At 42.5% G+C, this 19531-nt stretch overlaps 4 protein-coding genes across 4 annotated transcripts in view; all 4 read right to left on the bottom strand.

The window, feature by feature from the left end:
* The window catches only part of LOC147227607 (protocadherin gamma-A11-like), a 112644-nt gene extending 105600 nt beyond the window's left edge, over positions 1-7044 (bottom strand). The window contains exon 1 of the mRNA XM_086157865.1: positions 4507-7044. Coding sequence (XP_086013991.1) covers positions 4507-6891 — 2385 coding nt within the window. The 5' untranslated portion in view covers positions 6892-7044. The remainder of the gene's footprint in view (positions 1-4506) is intronic.
* The window catches only part of LOC147227604 (protocadherin gamma-C5-like), a 354356-nt gene that overhangs the window by 328081 nt on the left and 6744 nt on the right, over positions 1-19531 (bottom strand). The window lies entirely within an intron of this gene.
* LOC147227606 (protocadherin beta-16-like) lies at positions 9133-11649 on the bottom strand. The gene is made up of 2 exons (XM_086158791.1): positions 9250-11649; positions 9133-9162 (listed from the first exon to the last, which is right to left on the bottom strand). Exons 1-2 carry the CDS (start codon positions 11632-11634, stop codon positions 9133-9135), a joined length of 2415 nt encoding a protein of 804 aa, XP_086014917.1. The 5' UTR covers positions 11635-11649.
* On the bottom strand, positions 13385-18102 carry LOC147227605 (protocadherin beta-18-like). Its single transcript, XM_086158790.1, has 3 exons — positions 15718-18102; positions 13656-13690; positions 13385-13535 (listed from the first exon to the last, which is right to left on the bottom strand). The coding sequence occupies exons 1-3, from the start codon at positions 18100-18102 to the stop codon at positions 13385-13387; spliced, it is 2571 nt and encodes an 856-aa protein (XP_086014916.1).

The following is a 19531-nucleotide window of genomic DNA, read 5'->3' as shown; positions in this document are numbered from 1 at the left end:
CCGATAAATGACCAAAGTCATAAGTCACATCACCGTTTATTCCTTCATCCGCGTCCGTCGCAGTCACTTGAATCACTACCGTGTCTGCAGGAGAGTTTTCAGGCAGACTGGCTTTATAAACGGCCTGGCTGAACACTGGCGCGTTATCATTGGCGTCCAGCACAGTGACGTGAATGACGACTGTACCTGATCTCTGAGGAGAGCCGCCATCTAAGGCTGTCAGAACCAAATCCATTTCATGCTGTTTCTCTCGGTCGAGTTCATTATCAAGAACCAGCTCGACGTTGTTACTGTCAACAGCGAGAATAAAGTTGTCGTTCTTTTGCAGGTTGTATCTTTGAACAGCGTTCTGACCGATATCTGCGTCATGGGCCTCCTCGATGGAGAAGCGGTTTCCCTTGTCCGCAGACTCCCGTATTTCCATTTCGATTCGATTCTTCTTGAATCCAGGGACATTATCGTTTATATCTTGAATATGAAGACTCACACGATGAAGCTCGAGAGGATTTTCCAAAACCAGATCTATTTTCACAACACAAGACGGTTTCTTTCCGCACAGGCTTTCTCTGTCGATTCTCTCCGTTGTGATCAAATCTCCGGTGCTCCGATTTATGTCGCAAATGCGTTCGTGGGTCCCATCCAAATCAAACCTGGCCTTTCGAGCAGACAAAGTCTTCAGGTCGACACCCAGATCCTTGGCTATATTTCCGATAACAGATCCGCGTTTCATCTCCTCGGGAACAGAATAACTCAGATCACCATAAACGAGCTGCAGCGGCACAATGAAGGAAGCGAAGCAGACGATCGGACGAAGCGCTGGAAATCCTTTGTCTCCCATCTTCACACCAAAAAGCAATATTTTGATTTAAAGAAAAAAACGTTGGCCAAATATAAATCACAGGATATCCTAAAAGAGTGAAAATGCAATCAGTTCTCAGCGGAGAAATCTGACATGGAAGCGGAGTTTCAAGCGATTGTCATGAATAACCGTGTGTGATATTCCTGCAGTAGTAATGGGTGGAGTTGCGTCCGTCTATTTTGTGTCGGTGCACAGCGACACCACGAGACACTTTTATTTCATCACTGGTGAATAAAACACTTCAGAGTGATTTTGTTGCAACGGTTATTTAAGGCTGGATATCATGTCCCGGGCAAGATTTTGCAGAGCGCTTCAAAATGAGTCGATCATAGACATGTGAGTTGACGTTGACATCCAGGGAGAGTTCAGACTATCGTCCACATCTTTCCATGGACACTCACTTACACACATTCTGACATGGTGTTCCATAAACATTATTACTCAGCTAGAGGAAGAATCAGGAAACCGCTTTGAGAGAAACTGAACTATTTCCAAAGCTTCCAGATTGATAAGTGACCAAGATCTCTCACAAAGGTGAAATAATATGAAGTAATATTTTATGAGTAAGACTGTTGCAGGACAATGAATGCAAAGTCAGAAAGGATATGCAATGTAATCTCAAATGACCAATGTGGCTAGTAATTGTATAATTCCATGAGCAGTCTCCTTCACAAGTTCAGACATGGTTTCAAACATCTTGTTCCGAAAGACACAGCAGGAAGCTTTGTGGAAAAAAGAATAGCTATTTGCACTGCTTCCCGATCAGTAGAGCTGCAGATAAATACGCAGAAAAAAGAAGAACGAAAGCCATAGAAGTAACTTTGCACAGTACTGGAAAAGTATCAAATGAAAACATGAGTAAATTGGACAACTGATACTTCTGTCATCTTGCCAAGATTTACTTAATACAGAGAGCAGTTTCATGGTAAATAGTCAAAATATGGGATCAACGATTGCAGATTGCTACACTTGAAAAGCCAAAATGACTCAAGCAGCATTTGCTTATTTAAGACTGGATAGAACTTTGCATTCAAGAAATTATTTCATATCAATCGGTGGGTTCATATATGCAATAATCTGACATAATATTCAGTATTTGCGTCTCTTTTCAGAAGGGAATGTGTTGTTTTCTTTGGGATGATCCAGTACTACTGCCGGTAACATTTGATTTTTGAAAGGAAGCCTGATTACTAAATGCTGGCTTTGGTCCTGTTTTACCACAATTAAAAAAAAGATCAAGAGATGGTTAAAATAATACTAAATAATTTTTAACTCGACGAGCTCAAAGATTTAAAAAAACTGGAGGTTTATTGCTTATTCCCCTGCAAAAAAAACAAAACAAACACTGGTGACCACATTTATCTTTACATGCAATGACAGACTTTGCCACAAACCACAACAACCCACCTTTGCAGGCCGCACCCTCATCTTCCAACCTCGCAGCTCTACCTCAGCTGTCATCTCAGCATACCTAGCTTTTTTGTGCTCATGAGACTCTTCAACTTCATCCTGCCAGTGACCGTAAGTTTAATAAAATACAATATCCTCTCTATCACAGACCACAGCAACATATCCAGCTGAAGTTGAGTGCTAACTATATATGTTGGGCCAACCAACTGCTTGGTCAGATCAACCATCAACTCCCAGGCCCCGCCAAAAGTTTGCGTACAGTGCTGGGCATTACATTACATTTGGCAGACGCTTTTATCCAAAGCGACTTACAATAGAGGACATAAACTGCAAATAACACTTGCAAATACAAGGTGCACAGGAAATATACAGACCAGTATGCTGGGTTTTTTTTTTTTTTTTTTAGGACACACACACACACACACACACACACACACACACACACACACACACACACACACACACACACACACACACACACACACACACACACACACACACACACACACACACAATAGCCTAACTTGGTGCCTAACCTGATCTGGGGCAGCTCAAGCATCAGCGCAGTAAATAGTCCTGAAAGACAAAAGTTTTTACCTGTTTCTTGAAGGAATTGGGCATTGGCTTAACAAATTCATAAGCACTCAACAACAGAAATTCAGAGATGGTGGCACACTTATCCTTCCTCGTGCAGAGGAAGATACAATAGAAATATTTGGGGAAAGTGAATTACTTTTTGAGCTGCTTAATAATGAGCAAGGCTGTACAAACATATTCAGAAATTGAGAGAGATAAAGACAAACAGAGCAATGACTACACTCAACAAGGGCAAAGTAGGGAATCAAGTCAAACTATTTTGGGGGGTTTACCTCCTTGAAATAATATCTAATTCTAACATGCAGACTTAAAATGTGAATATGACATGTCACTGCCAATCATGTGGTAAAAAAGTTTTAGAGGAAGGTCATAAAACTCCAGAGGAGGTTGATTATTCACTGGTCATTTTGCTCACAACAATTGTGTTATATATTCCAAGCAGCTTTGTTCACATGAGCAACAGTCATTTATAACAGATCTGATTCAAATACATGAACCCAAACAAAAGAAATAAATGCTGGAGGTTGTAACAACTGAATCGCTGTATTTAAGATTCTCCATTCATGCGAAATGTAAAATTTGTCAAAACTTCAGAGTCAAATGGTGACCTGCTTTATATTTGGACTATTCTGACACTATATTCTGCATTAGCACCTGTACAAGTCAGACAGCAATACATATGTTTGCTTGGAATGAACAACATTTCAGTACCACAGACAGTTACTGTAACACCCAGGATAACATTCCCAATGTGAAATCCAAATGTTTTATTTTGTCCTGTTATATCTTTCCAGAGCCATGGGACTTACTATCTCTCCGGGGACCATGACACAATTTGACAAAAACTGACTGAACTGGATGACTGAGTACTTGCGCGGACCAGATTTTTGCTTTGAGATTTCTAAAATTAAAGGATTCCTGATGATGGTAACAATAAAGTATGAGACACATAGGAAAGCATAAAACAACTGCTGAGATAATCAGTGGTCAAAACATAGAATAAATAATATGTATTAAAAGCTTTTGAACCCCCAAGGGCTTTAAACAGCAGCTGTGTTCAAACAAGTAAACTTAGAGCCAGGACTCTACAGAACAATAGAATGCTAACATCACTGAAAAAATAAGTTGTACATCTAAACTGAATGACTCGATGCGGTTGAAGAGAACCCCAATGTAAAACCAAGAAAATCCAATTACCTGATTTCAATATGAAACTAAAGACAATGAAACAAGCTCCAAGGAATCAAAACCAAACAAACAGCAAAACTCATCTAACTACTGCAACCTAGAAATCAGCACAATCCAGTAAGATACTACCCTCACCAAAAAGAATTACACACGGGATGTATATAGGAAATCTTCGAATGGGCAACAGGAGACAATCAAGAAGGGACAAAAGAGATGGGCTCAGATGAAGAATATTGACAGAACAAGCAGCTATGACAATGAATGGAGCTTTGTGAATGTAAAGTTTGTGCAAAGGGAGTGAATAATTGTTAAATCGTACAAGAGGACACAAATCAGTTGATACAAATGCCATAATCAAATAAGAATAAAAAAAACGTTATTCTAAGATATTGATGAATGCCATGGTAAGTTCACAGACACGTTTGCAATAGAAGGTCTTGAACATCTCCTACCTCTACAGCTGCCTCCAAATCTTCAAAAGGATCTACAAAGTCAGACGGACTTTTCCTCAGAGTCTGGTCAGCAGGCAGCGTGTTGTCGTTGTAAGAGGAGACGAACTTAAAGTCACTGGTTCTAGAGCCTGTTGTCAAGTAGGCGTCATAATTGTAGGCGCTGCGTAAAGTTCCCGTGCCGTCAACGTCTGCGTAGTTAGGAGGGAGATACGCGCTGGGGATGGCAACCGCTCCGTCAAACATCAGTCTGGGCTTCCTCCTGCGACAAAACCTCACTCCCAGGATGATGATGATAAAGGTCAGGAAAAAGGTGGACACGCACACCAGCGCGATGATCAGGTAGGAGGTCAGCTTGGAATTCTTCTCGTCATAAGAAATATCCTTCAGTTCAGGCACCTCGGCCAAGTTATCTGAAATAAGTAAATACATGGAGCAGGTGGCGGACAGAGAGGGCTGTCCGTTATCTTTCACCGCCACGATCAGGTTCTGTTTCATGCTGTCGGACTCGGAAACGTCCCTCTGCGTCCTGATCTCTCCGCTGTGGACGCCGATGGTGAAAAGTCCCGGGTCGGTGGATTTGACTATATGATAGGACAGCCAGGCGTTCTGGCCGGAGTCCGCGTCCACCGCGATCACTTTGGACACCAGAGAGCCTCCGTGCGCGGCTTTGGGGACCAGCTCGGTCATGAAGGAGTTGCCCTCCGGGGCGGGGTACAGGATCTGAGGACAGTTGTCGTTCACGTCCGATATGAAGACGCTGACGGTCACGTTGCTGCTCAGCGGAGGAGAACCGTTGTCTCTGGCCATCACGTGGACTTTGAAACTCCGAAACTGCTCATAATCAAACGGCCTGACGGCGTGGATCACTCCCGTGTCTCCGTTCACGGACAGATAGGAGGACACCGGGGCGCCGTTCACCTCGCCGGGTAACAGAGAATAAACCACGGTGCCGTTTTGTCTCCAGTCGGGGTCTCGAGCAGTAACGGAACACAAAGTGGAGCCGGGTTTGTTATTTTCACTCACATATGCGCTGTAGGACTGATCCTCAAACACAGGTGGGTTGTCGTTGATGTCTGCTACAGATAACTGGACACTTTTAGAGGAGGACAGAGGAGGAGAGCCCTCGTCAGTGGCGCTGATTGTAATGTTGTAATCAGACACTAGTTCACGGTCCAGGTGTCCTGTAGTTACCAGGGAATAATAGTTTTTGATGGAAGGAACCAGCTTAAAAGGCACGTTTTGCTGAATAAAATAGCGGACCTGTCCGTTATTGTCAGAGTCTCTGTCCTGCACATTAATGACGCCCACCTCTGTACCAGGAGACACATTCTCCGGTATGGGGTTTGATAATCTGTGAAGAATTAACACTGGTGGATTGTCATTCACGTCAATGACATCCACGATAACTTTGGCATACGAAGTTAGTCCTAACCCGTCTTTAGCTTGTACTCTCATCTCAAAAGAGGTGGTTTCTTCAAAATCAACCATGCCTTTTACTTTAATTTCCCCTGATAGAGGATCAATTGAAAAGACATTCACCTCATCCTCAGACACGTGACCAAAATCATACGTCACATCTCCGTTGATTCCTTCATCCGCGTCCGTCGCAGTCACCTGAATCACTACCGTGTCTGCAGGAGAGTTTTCAGGCAGACTGGCTTTATAAACGGCCTGGCTGAACACTGGCGCGTTGTCATTGGCGTCCAGTACAGTGACGTGAATGACGACTGTACCTGATCTCTGAGGAGAGCCGCCATCTAAGGCTGTCAGAAGCAAATCCATTTCATGCTGTTTCTCTCGGTCGAGCTTATTTTCCAGAACCAGCTCGACCTTGTTATTGTCAACATTAAGCATAAAGTTGTCGTTTTTTTGCAGGTTGTATCTTTGAACAGCGTTCTGCCCGATATCTGCGTCATGGGCCTCCTCGATGGAGAAGCGGCTGCCCTTTTCAGCGGACTCGCTAATCTCCATTTCGATTCGATTTTTCTTGAATCCGGGCGAGTTATCATTAATATCTTGAATATGAAGACTCACACGATGAAGCTCTAGAGGATTGTCAAGCACAAAATTTGCCTTCACAACACAAGACGGTTTCTTTCCGCACAGGTTTTCTCTGTCGATTCTCTCCGCCGTGATCAAATCTCCGGTGTTCAGATTGAAGTCACAAAAACGTTTCCGTCCACCATCAACATCAAGACGAGCCATTCGAGCAGACAATGTCTTCAGGTCCACACCCAGATCCTTGGCTATATTTCCGATAACAGATCCGCGTTTCATCTCCTCGGGAACAGAATAACTCAGATCTCCATAAACGAGCTGCAGCGTCACAATGAAGGAAGCGAGGCAGACGATCGGACGAAGCGCTGGAAATCCTTTGTCTCCCATCCTCACACGAAAGACCCCTTTGCTTGTAAGAAATTAGATCCAATACAACAAATGAAATGTACGAATAAAGTAAAGATGTCATCAGATCTCAGCGCAAAAATCAGTTGCACTGAAGATGAGTTTCAAGCGATTGCCATAAACAACAGAACGTGATTTTCCTGCAGTCGTAATGGGTGGAGAGTTGAGTGTCTATTTTGTGTCAGTACACAGCGACACCATGAGACGCTTTTTATATAATTCTACCACTAATGTACCTTTTTTTCCAGGGTGAGTTCGTTCATATATATATATATATATATATATATATACATATATATATATATATATATATATATATGTGTGTGTGTGTGTATCAAAACCCACACACACACACACACATGTACAAATATATGTGTGTGTGTTGTTGTGAGCCAAAGTTACAGCTAGGAAATAGAGGACATAGTACTTTAAAAACTAATCTTTTAAGAAATGTGCAGGATTGACAAGTATATCACAAACATAACAGCTTCAGGGCCTGATCAACTGCACAAATACACTCTGATGGTGTCTCAACATTCTATTCGCCCATCATGCAAATGTACAGCACAGGTGAGGGTATATGTATAGCATACTTCCACTAACTCTGTGTTATTCAGAAACTCCTCAAAGGCCATTAGAACTGAAGAAGCCTCTCGAGTGAAGGTTGAAACATCTTCAAGCGAAGAAATCTGCGTCCAGTAGCCACGACAAGAATTCACAATGACCTGGATGACTGAGAACCTCCACAAACATACTTTGACAAACACTTGGCCTTTACATTGTCAAGCTGCAGGAGGCTGGCAAAGTGACCAGCTGATGATTCAAAGGTAGGAAGGGTGCAGGGAAACTCCCCCACAAAGCTCTGGACAGCATGTCACAATATACATACATAAGCTACATATATAAACATATATACATACACAACAGGTCCTCAGAAGGACCAGTAGTAAAACCTCAGATTGCGATCACAGAGAAACACGTTTACTCTTGCAGACCAAACACAAGTGGAAAAAAATATCAACAAGACTTTTCAAACAAAATGTAAAAGTTTTCAATACAATTATTAAATCAGCTGCAAGGGGTTGAGAAGGGAAAGGAATAACCCCCCTTTACTGGTCTGTCTGACTATTTCATATTTGCACCTCAGATGAATGAACGGCACACTGTGAAAGCAGGGATCACTAACGGATGGTGGAAAATGGAGGGTAAGACATCATCAAAATAGTAGAGATGCTCATTTTCAAATTACATACAAGGGGAGCTTTTTGCTCGTAACCAAGCATTACCTAAGACCAAGTAATGAAGGAGTCACATGGAGTAATGCAGCAAGAATTGGATTTGATGAAAGCTAGGGGTAACTGTGGTCTCTCCTGCAGGGAGAAAAAGAAGCAGCTGCGAATAGCTTTAAATGTGTGCTTATTCTGTGAAGACTGTCTGTAGTAGATTCTGCTCTGGAACAAATATACAATTTACCATCAACTGTTAAATAGCTGCATTAAGTAAGACAGGTATTTGTGACATACATGATGAAATAATTATGTTTCTTACAAGGTTTTAGAAACTCAAGAACTCTGTATTAATTTCAGCTATGATTCAGAGTTTACAATTTTGTTTGAAACCACATTGTAATTATTTCAGTATATGTTAAGTCATTTCACTTGTGTAGTCCAATGATCCTAAGACAATATGTTTTGCACCCAACAGAGATGAGGTGCTGGAACAAGGGTACATGATGGCATTTAAAATTCACAAGAAACTCAGCAAGTTACACTTGAACCGTAAGATATGAAACAAGCGCAAGAACACGATGAATCCAAGATCATACTGAACAAGACACCAATCTAATATAAATCTTCAACAGATGACTGAGAAGCAAAGATGATGAAAAATTGGGGGGGTTACTCTCAATCATCCTGGACGAAGTTACACTACCAAAGGAGCCACCAGCCTCGACTCTTGCGGCTTAAAAAACTTGATTATAACTTTTTTCCATCGGTAAAAATGTCGATGAACTCATGACCGCATGGAAAGGTGATAGTGTAGGGTGATATCAATGATACCTCATTATACACTTCATTCCTGAATAGACGCACACATCAGTGTGCTAATGATGAACGTAGAGGAAAAGTGGAGCTGATGGAATCGAAATTTCCACCGAAGTGACTCTTCAATTTTTGGAACTTCAACACTTTGGAGCACAGACCAAACAGTATGTAAACCTTGTTAAACAGATGACAGAGCATTTGTGTCATGCTGAGAAAAGAAGTGTCGGAAAGCACATATCGTACATCGCAAGTGACAAATGCCGCTGTGCCAAAACACGTCGTGAACATTTCCTACCTCTACAGCTGCCTCCAAATCTTCAAAAGGATCCACAAAGTCAGACGGACTTTTCCTCAGAGTCTGGTCAGCAGGCAGCGTGTTGTCGTTGTAAGAGGAGACAAACTTAAAGTCACTGGTTCGAGAGCCTGTTGTCAAGTAGGCGTCATAATTGTAGGCGCTGCGTAAAGTTCCCGTGCCGTCAACGTCTGCGTAATTAGGAGGGAGATACGCGCTGGGGATGGCAACCGCTCCGTCAAACATCAGTCTGGGCTTCCTCCTGCGACAAAACCTCACTCCCAGGATGATGATGATGAAGGTCAGGAAAAAGGTGGACACGCACACCAGCGCGATGATCAGGTAGGAGGTCAGCTTGGAATTCTTCTCGTCATAGGAAATATCCTTCAGTTCGGGCACCTCGGCCAAGTTATCGGAAATAAGTAAATACATGGAGCAGGTGGCGGACAGAGAGGGCTGTCCGTTATCTTTCACCGCCACGATCAGGTTCTGTTTCATGCTGTCCGATTCCGAAACGTCCCTCTGCGTCCTGATCTCTCCGCTGTGGACGCCGATGGTGAAAAGTCCCGGGTCGGTGGATTTGACTATATGATAGGACAGCCAGGCGTTCTGGCCGGAGTCCGCGTCCACCGCGATCACTTTGGACACCAACGAGCCTCCGTGCGCGGCTTTGGGGACCAGCTCGGTCATGAAGGAGTTGCCCTCCGGGGCGGGGTACAGGATCTGAGGACAGTTGTCGTTCACGTCCGATATGAAGACGCTGACGGTCACGTTGCTGCTCAGCGGAGGAGAACCGTTGTCTCTGGCCATCACGTAGACTTTGAAACTCCGAAACTGCTCATAATCAAACGGCCTGACGGCGTGGATCACTCCCGTGTCTCCGTTCACGGACAGATAGGAGGACACCGGGGCGCCGTTCACCTCGCCGGGTAACAGAGAATAAACCACGGTGCCGTTTTGTCTCCAGTCGGGGTCTCGAGCAGTAACGGAACACAAAGTGGAGCCGGGTTTGTTATTTTCACTCACATATGCGCTGTAGGACTGATCCTCAAACACAGGTGGGTTGTCGTTGATGTCTGCTACAGATAACTGGACACTTTTAGAGGAGGACAGAGGAGGAGAGCCCTCGTCAGTGGCGCTGATTGTAATGTTGTAATCAGACACCAGTTCACGGTCCAGGTGTCCAGTAGTTACCAGGAAATAAAAGTTTTTGATTGAAGGAACCAGCTTGAAAGGGATATTTAGCTGAATAAAACAGCGGACCTGTCCGTTATTGTCAGAGTCTCTATCCTGCACGTTTATGACGCCCACCTCTGTACCAGGAGACACATTCTCAGGTATGGGGTTTGATAATCTGTGAAGAATTACCACCGGTGGATTGTCATTTACATCAACAACATCTATTATAACTTTAACATACGACGTCAGTCCCAAACCATCCTTTGCTTGCACTCTCATGTCATGCGAACTTACTTTTTCAAAATCAATCGAACCAGTCAATTTAATTTCACCTGTTCTAGGATCGATCATGAAAACGTTCACGTCATCGTCAGACACGTGGCCAAAATCATACGTCACATCTCCGTTGATTCCTTCATCCGCGTCCGTCGCAGTCACTTGAATCACTACCGTGTCTGCAGGAGAGTTTTCAGGCAGGCTGGCTTTATAAACGGCCTGGCTGAACACTGGCGCGTTATCATTGGCGTCCAGTACAGTGACGTGAATGACGACTGTACCTGATCTCTGAGGAGAGCCGCCATCTAAGGCTGTCAGAAGCAAATCAATTTCATGCTGTTTCTCTCGGTCGAGCTTATTTTCCAGAACCAGCTCGACCTTGTTATTGTCAACATTAAGCATAAAGTTGTCGTTTTTTTGCAGGTTGTATCTTTGAACAGCGTTCTGCTCGATATCTGCGTCATGGGCCTCCTCGATGGAGAAGCGGCTGCCCTTTTCAGCCGACTCCCGTATTTCCATTTCGATTCGATTTTTCTTGAATCCGGGCGAATTGTCGTTTATATCTTGAATATGAAGACTCACACGATGAAGCTCAAGAGGATTGTCAAGCACAACATTTGTTTTAACCACACAAGATGGTTTCTTTCCGCAAAGGTTTTCTCTGTCGATTCTCTCCGTCGTGATCAAATCTCCGGTGTTAAGATTTATGTCGCAAATGTGGTCCTGAGTCCCATCCAAATGAAACCTGGCCTTTCGAGCAGACCAAGTCTTCAGGTCCACACCCAGATCCTTGGCTATATTTCCGATAACAGATCCGCGTTTCATCTCCTCGGGGAAAGAATAACTCAGATCTCCATAAACGAGCTGCAGCGTCACAATGAAGGAAGCGAAGCAGACGATCGGACGAAGCGCTGGAAATCCTTTGTCTCCCATCCTCACACCAAAAAGCAATTTTTTGATTTAAAAAAAACCTTGGTCAAATATAAATCACAGGATATCCCAATAAAGTAAAGATGCAATCAGTTCTCAGCGGAGAAATCTGACGTGGAAGCGGAGTTTCAAGCGATTGTCATGAACAACTGTGTGTGATATTCCTGCAGTAGTAATGGGTGGAGTTGCGTGCGTCTATTTTGTGTCGGTGCACAGCGACACCACGAGACACTTTTATTTCATCACTGGTGAATAAAACACTTCAGAGTGATTTTGTTGTAAAGGCAATTCAAGGCTGGATATCATGTCCAGGGCGAGATTTTGCAGAGTTCTTCAAAGGAGTTGATCATAGACATGTGCGTTGACGTTGACATCCAGGGAGAGTTCGGACTATCGTCCACATCTTTCCATGGACACTCACTTACACACATTCTGAGATGGTGTTCCATAAACATTATTACTCAGCTAGAGAAAGAATCAGCAAACAGCTTTGGGAAAGACAGTCACTAATTTCAGGGCTTACAGATCCGTAAGTGACCAAGAGCTTTCACACAGGCCATCAAAGATACTGAACATGAAAGACTGTTGCAGAACCACGAAAACAAAGTCAGCAAGCGTATCCAAAGCAATCTCAAACAACTATGATGGCATATAATTGCATATTTCCCTGAGCAATGTCCTTCACAAGTTCAGACATGGTTTCAAACAGAATTACTCTTTTGAAAAACACAGAAGGAATCTTCATGAAAAAAGAAGAGCAGTTTCCACCTCTTCACAATTAGCAGACCTACATGAAAATACACAGAAAAAGAAAGAACAAGAAGCATAGAAGGAACTGTAAAAAGGAAAAGTACTGTATCGAGCTATAAGTAAATTGGTCTGGTTTCCAACTGTTAAACATTTTTCAGATTCAAAGCTGAACACTTAAAACATTTGACAACATAAATGACACAATCAGGTAAATACCGTTGTATGGGGCAATCATCTCCAGTGGAAATCTGTAATTAATCCAGTCCTTTTCTCAGGACAAATGGTTCTTGCAGCCCAAAACTCATATGTCCATATTTCCAACATTTACCATAATGAGATAGCTTTTTAATCATATATAGTCTAAATATAAACCCATTACTCGCAGATGGCTACACTTGGACATCCAGTGTGACTCAACCAGCATTTTCTCATTTGAAACTTGGTAGAACTTTGCACTTAAGAAATTATTTTATATCAATCGCTGAGTTCATATGTGCAATAGTCTGACAATATAATCCCTTCGCATCTGTTGTTTCAGGGGAAAATGGTATTTCGCTTGGGATGAACAATGATCCAACACCATGAGCTGTTACATTTCATTCTTTAAAACAAACCAAAATGCTGAATGCTTGGTTTGGTCCTTGTCGAACATTTAGTACAAAAGAACATGTCTAAAGATGGATATAGAATACTAAATCATTTTTTCAACTCAACAGGGCTCAAGATATAAACAACTGCAGGTTTACTGCACATTCTGTTGCAAAAAAAAAACCAAAACAACCAAAAAAACATCACTGATGACTATATTTAGCTTTGCATGCTACTTTACTAACAAGACTCAATTTGTCACTTCACTTTCCTCATGAAAGTGAAGAGACCTCATCAACCACTGTTTATCTTGAGCTTGACACAGAGAAGTGAGCGGTTTTAAATACCTGGGGCATCCAAATCAGGGAGGACCTCACCTGGTTATTCAACACCACACAGACACACTGAAGAAGGCTCAAAAGCGACTATACTCCCTGAGGAGGCCGAGGAAGTTTAGCATGTTGTCAAAGATCTTCATACAACACCACAGCTGTATCGTTGAGAGTTTCTTAACCAGCTTCCTCACTATGTGACATGGTCGCACCACTGCTTTGGACCACAAATGCCTGCAGTGAGCGGTAAAGACTGCAGAAAAGATCACTGGAACACAACTGCCTTCTCTGCAGAGCATCAACCACCGCAAAGTCCCCAGGAGAGCTGTCTCCATTGCAAAGGACCAGACCCACCCCAACACAGACTGTTCACACTCCGACCCTCCAGCCTGAAGTACAGGAGTGTGAAATGTAAGACATCAACACAGAAGAGCTTCTTCTACACAACTGCCTTTATACTCCTGAGAACTCATGCTGCACTCAACTTTTAAGATGTCAATCTGCACTTTCTCAACTTGCAAATCCCTTTAATGCTTTTCACATTTCTTTAAGCAGTTTACATTTGCAAATAAGAATGTTACTGTTCAAGGAAACACGTTTCAAGACTGTACAAATGACAATAAACACTTGGAATTTTGATGCAAGATTGATGCAAAAGTTGTTTTTCAGTAAAGACTTTTACAGACTCATTCAAATAGGGTCCTCAAACATGTGTGGTCAGCTCAACTGATAGTTAAGAGTATGGACAGTGCTAGGCATCGGCAAAAAAACAATCCCATGAGCCGTCAACAACACAAATTCAGAGATCGTGGCACACAGATTCTTACTCCTGCGCAGGAAGATATAATTGAATTATTTTTTTATGAAAAGTGAATAACATTTTGTACTGCTGAACAATAAGCAAAGCTGTACTAACATATGGAGGAAATGAAAGATATAAAGACAAGCAGAGCAATGACTGCACCCAATAAGGGCAAAGTAGGGAATCAAGTCATGAACAATTTTTTGGGTTTATCTCCTTGAGAAAGATTTTACATTCAAAACTGCAGCCATAGAAAGTATATTTGACATTTCACTGCCAAACATGTGGGAAAAACAACTGTTAGAGGACAGTGATGAAACTCAAGTAAAAGTTATCAATTCACTGATCACATTGCTCACCACAACTGTATTAAGCAGGCAAAAATTTGCTAGATATAGATGTGTCAAAGGAAGGGAAAAAATGAAGTAATTACTAGTTGTAGATTTGAATTATTCTGATGCTCAGCATTAGCATCCAGACATCTCAGGAGGGATTATGTTACTTTGGTTGGAATGAACATTTCAGCACCACAGACAGTTCCATTTAATTCAGAATAACATTTCCCAAGAGGAATCTGATTGTTTTATTTTTTCCTGTTGCTATATCTTTTCAGGACCAACAAACTTCATTTCTTTTCCATTGCCATGATATAATTCGACAAAGATTGGCCATGGGCTGGATGACCAAGTACTTTCACACTGTTTTTTTTTCGTAATGATAACGTTTCAGACACATAGGACAGCTACAACAAGTAACAGCAACACATAAATAACTGTTGATATGACCAGTGCTCAAAACATAAATTAAAATAATACATGGATTGAATGTTCCCTGATTTCAGATATTATATAAAAAAACAATTGACCCCACAAGAGTTTTAGACATCAGCTGTATTGAAATCACTCAATTTAGAACAACGACTCCCGAGAACAAAGAAATAAGGCAAAGTAAGTAAAAAAGTAAGGCAGGGAACGATAACTTCACTGTGGAAATGAGCTTCACATTTGGACTGTACGACTTGACAATGTGGAAGACATTCCAAACACACAAAAAAAAAAAAAACTTCTGATGACCTGACAATGATGAGGAATTAACAACGACAAGAGACCCAATGAATGAAAACAAATCAAACAGCATGAGCCATGTGATCAAAACAACTCAGGAATCAGTACAATCCATTCTCACCCAAGCGTTACAGACAGCAAATGTAGGCCAAACTGGAATGGGGAACAGGTGGAGAAACCCAAGAAGGGACAGGTTAGGATAACTGACGTAAGAAGGATCCATGATGAAGTGGTCTGAATCTAAATTTTATGCACAAAGAGCAACAGGCGTAAACAAGTAGTATAATTGGAAAATTAATTGAAATGCTTCAATCAAGCACAATTCTAAAATAATGTTTATAATTTGAACATGGAGTAAATAGTAATTTCGATACTGTAAGCCATTGCAATTCTCCATATGCTTTCGCTGATTTGTTGACAATATTCCCTTTTTCCTCTACTTGTGAACACGATAATAGAACAGTGTGCAAAAATGTCAATGATATTGACTACTGCCTAGTTAATTAAAAACACACGTTTAATAAAAATGAAACTTCTTAACATCTCCTACCTCAACAGTTGCCTCCAAATCTTCAAAAGGATCTACGAAGTCAGACGGACTTTTCCTCAGAGTCTGGTCAGCAGGCAGCGTGTTGTCGTTGTAAGACGAGACAAACTTAAAGTCACTAGTTCGAGAGCCTGTTGTCAAGTAGGCGTCATAATTGTAGGCGCTGCGTAAAGTTCCCGTGCCGTCAACGTCTGCGTAATTTGGAGGGAGATACGCGCTGGGGATGGCAACCGCTCCGTCAAACATCAGTCTGGGCTTCCTCCTGCGACAAAACCTCACTCCCAGGATGATGATGATGAAGGTCAGGAAAAAGGTGGACACGCACACCAGCGCGATGATCAGGTAGGAGGTCAGCTTGGAATTCTTCTCGTCATAAGAAATATCCTTCAGTTCGGGCACCTCGGCCAAGTTATCGGAAATAAGTAAATACATGGAGCAGGTGGCGGACAGAGAGGGCTGTCCGTTATCTTTCACCGCCACGATCAGATTCTGTTTCATGCTGTCCGATTCCAAAACGTCCCTCTGCGTCCTGATCTCTCCGCTGTGGACGCCGATGGTGAAAAGTCCCGGGTCGGTGGATTTGACTATATGATAGGACAGCCAGGCGTTCTGGCCGGAGTCCGCGTCCACCGCGATCACTTTGGACACCAGAGAGCCTCCGTGCGCAGCTTTGGGGACCAGCTCGGTCATGAAGGAGTTGCCCTCCGGGGCGGGGTACAGGATCTGAGGACAGTTGTCGTTCACGTCCGATATGAAGACGCTGACGGTCACGTTGCTGCTCAGCGGAGGAGAACCGTTGTCTCTGGCCATCACGTGGACTTTGAAACTCCGAAACTGCTCATAATCGAACGGCCTGACGGCGTGGATCACTCCCGTGTCTCCGTTCACGGACAGATAGGAGGACACTGGGGCGCCGTTCACCTCGCCGGGTAACAGAGAATAAACCACGGTGCCGTTTTGTCTCCAGTCGGGGTCTCGAGCAGTAACGGAACACAAAGTGGAGCCGGGTTTGTTATTTTCACTCACATATGCGCTGTAGGACTGATCCTCAAACACAGGTGGGTTGTCGTTGATGTCTGCTACAGATAACTGGACACTTTTAGAGGAGGACAGAGGAGGAGAGCCCTCGTCAGTGGCGCTGATTGTAATGTTGTAATCAGACACTAGTTCACGGTCGAGGTGTCCAGTAGTTACCAGGGAATAATAGTTTTTAATGGAAGGAACCAGTTTGAAAGGGACATTTTGCTGAATAAAACAGCGGACCTGTCCGTTATTTCCAGAGTCTCTGTCCTGCACATTTATGATTCCCACTTCTGTACCAGGCGACACATTCTCAGGTATTTGGTTTGAAAGGGACTTTATATTGATCACTGGTGGATTGTCATTCACATCAATGACATCCACGATAACTTTGCCATACGAAGTTAGTCCTAAACCATCTTTAGCTTGTACTCTCATCTCATAGGAACTACCTTTTTCAAAATCAATCAATCCAGTTACTGAAATTTCCCCAGATCTTGGATCGATTGAAAAGACATTTACTTCATCTGCCGATAAATGACCAAAGTCATACGTCACATCTCCGTTGATTCCTTCATCCGCGTCCGTCGCAGTCACCTGAATCACTACCGTGTCTGCAGGAGAGTTTTCAAGCAGACTGGCTTTATAAACGGCCTGGCTGAACACTGGCGCGTTATCATTGGCGTCCAGCACAGTGACGTGAATGACGACTGTACCTGATCTCTGAGGAGAGCCGCCATCTAAGGCTGTCAGAAGCAAATCCATTTCATGCTGTTTCTCGCGATCGAGCTTATTATCAAGAACTAGTTCGACTTTGTTACTATCAACAGCGAGAATAAAGTTGTCGTTCTTTTGCAGGTTGTATCTTTGAACAGCGTTCTGCCCGATATCTGCGTCATGGGCCTCCTCGATGGAGAAGCGGCTACCCTTTTCAGCGGATTCCCCCACTTCAATTTCGATTAGATTTTTCTTGAATCCGGGCGAGTTGTCGTTTATATCTTGGATATGAAGACTTACACGATGAAGTTCGAGAGGATTTTCCAAAACTAGATCTATTTTAACAACACAAGAAGGTTTCTTTCCGCACAGGCTCTCTCTGTCGATTCTCTCCGCCGTGATCAAATCTCCGGTGCTCCGATTTATGTCGCAAATGCGTTCGTGAGTCCCATCCAAATCAAACCTGGCCTTTCGAGCAGACAAAGTCTTCAGGTCCACACCCAGACCCTTGGCTATATTTCCGATAACGGATCCGCGTTTCATCTCCTCGGGAACAGAATAACTCAGATCTCCATAAACGAGCTGCAGCGTCACAATGAAGGAAGCGAAGCAGACGATCGGACGAAGCGCTGGAAATCCTTTGTCTCCCATCTTCACACCAAAAAGCATTTTTTTGATTAAAAAAACCCTTTGTCAAATATAAAGCACAGGATATCCCAATAAAGTAACGATGCAATCAGTTCTCGGCGGAGAAATCTGACATGGAAGCGAAGTTTCAAGCGATTGCCATGAACAACTGTGTATGATATTCCTGCAGTAGTAATGGGTGGAGTTGCGTGGGTCTATTTTGTGTCGGTGCACAGCGACACCGCGAGACACTTTTATTTCATCACTAGTGGATAAAACACTTTAGAGTGATTTCGTTGAAAAGGTAATTCAAGGCTGGCTATTATGTCCAGGGCAATATTTTGCAGAGCTCTTCAAATGAGTTGATCATAGACATGTGAGTTGACGCTATTGTCCGCATCTTTCCATGGACACTCACTTACACACATTCTGAGATGGTATTCCATATCCATTATTACTCAGCTCGAGGAAAAATCAACAAACAGCTATGAGGAAAACAGTCACCATTTCCAAAGCTTACAGATCCTTAAGTGACCAAGATCTTTCACAAAAGCCAAATAAAATAAAGTAATATCTTATGAGTAAGACTGGAGCAGAACCATGAAAACAAAGCCATCAGCCATATGTAACGTAATGTCAAAAGACTATGGTGGCTAGTAATTGTATAATTCCATGAGCAGTCTCCTTCACAAGTTCAGACATGGTTTCAAACATCTTGTTCAGAAAGATACAGCAGGAAGCTTTATGGACAAAAGAATAGCTATTTGCACTGCTTCATGATCAGAAGAGCTGCACAAAAATATGCGGAGAAGGGAAGAACAACAAGCATAGAAGTAACTTTGTCCAATACTGGAAAAGTATCAATTGAAAACAGGAGTTAATTGGACACATGATTCTTCTGTCATCTTGCCAAGATTTATTCAATTCAGAGAGCACTTTCATGATACGTAAAGTCAACAGATGGAATCAACAATTGCAGATTGCTACCCTTTAAGAGCCAGAATGAGAGATGAGAACAACTTTATTAATCACGAGTTTCCCGAGTGCCAGAGTTTTAAGTAAAAAAACATAACAGTAATAGATAATAGTAGAAAGGAGGAAGAATAAGAAATATAATGAAATATGTATTGTCTTAACTGTTGTTAATGAGTCAAGCAGCATTTGCTTATTTAAAACTTGATAAAACTTTGCCTTAAAGAAATTATTTCTTAACAACCACTAGGTTAATATGTGCAATGATCTGACATAATATTCAGTATTAGTGTCTGTGTTCAGAAGCTAATATGCATTTGTCCTTGGGATGAACAATGATCCAGCACTACTGGCAGTAACATTTTAGTTTTAAAAATAAGTCTAACTACTAAATGCTTGGTTTGCTCCTGTTTTACCACAGAGTTAAAAAAAAATGTCAAGAGATGGTTAAAAAATACAAAATTATTTTTTCAACTCGACA

This window comes from Fistularia commersonii, chromosome 13, assembly GCF_037954325.1.
Source record: "Fistularia commersonii isolate RoL2024-O1a breed Wild chromosome 13, RoL_Fcom_v1.0, whole genome shotgun sequence".
Classification (NCBI taxonomy): Eukaryota; Metazoa; Chordata; class Actinopteri; order Syngnathiformes; family Fistulariidae; genus Fistularia; species Fistularia commersonii.
Note: the sequence above shows the minus strand (reverse complement) of the source record. Positions and strands in the feature narration are given on the sequence as shown.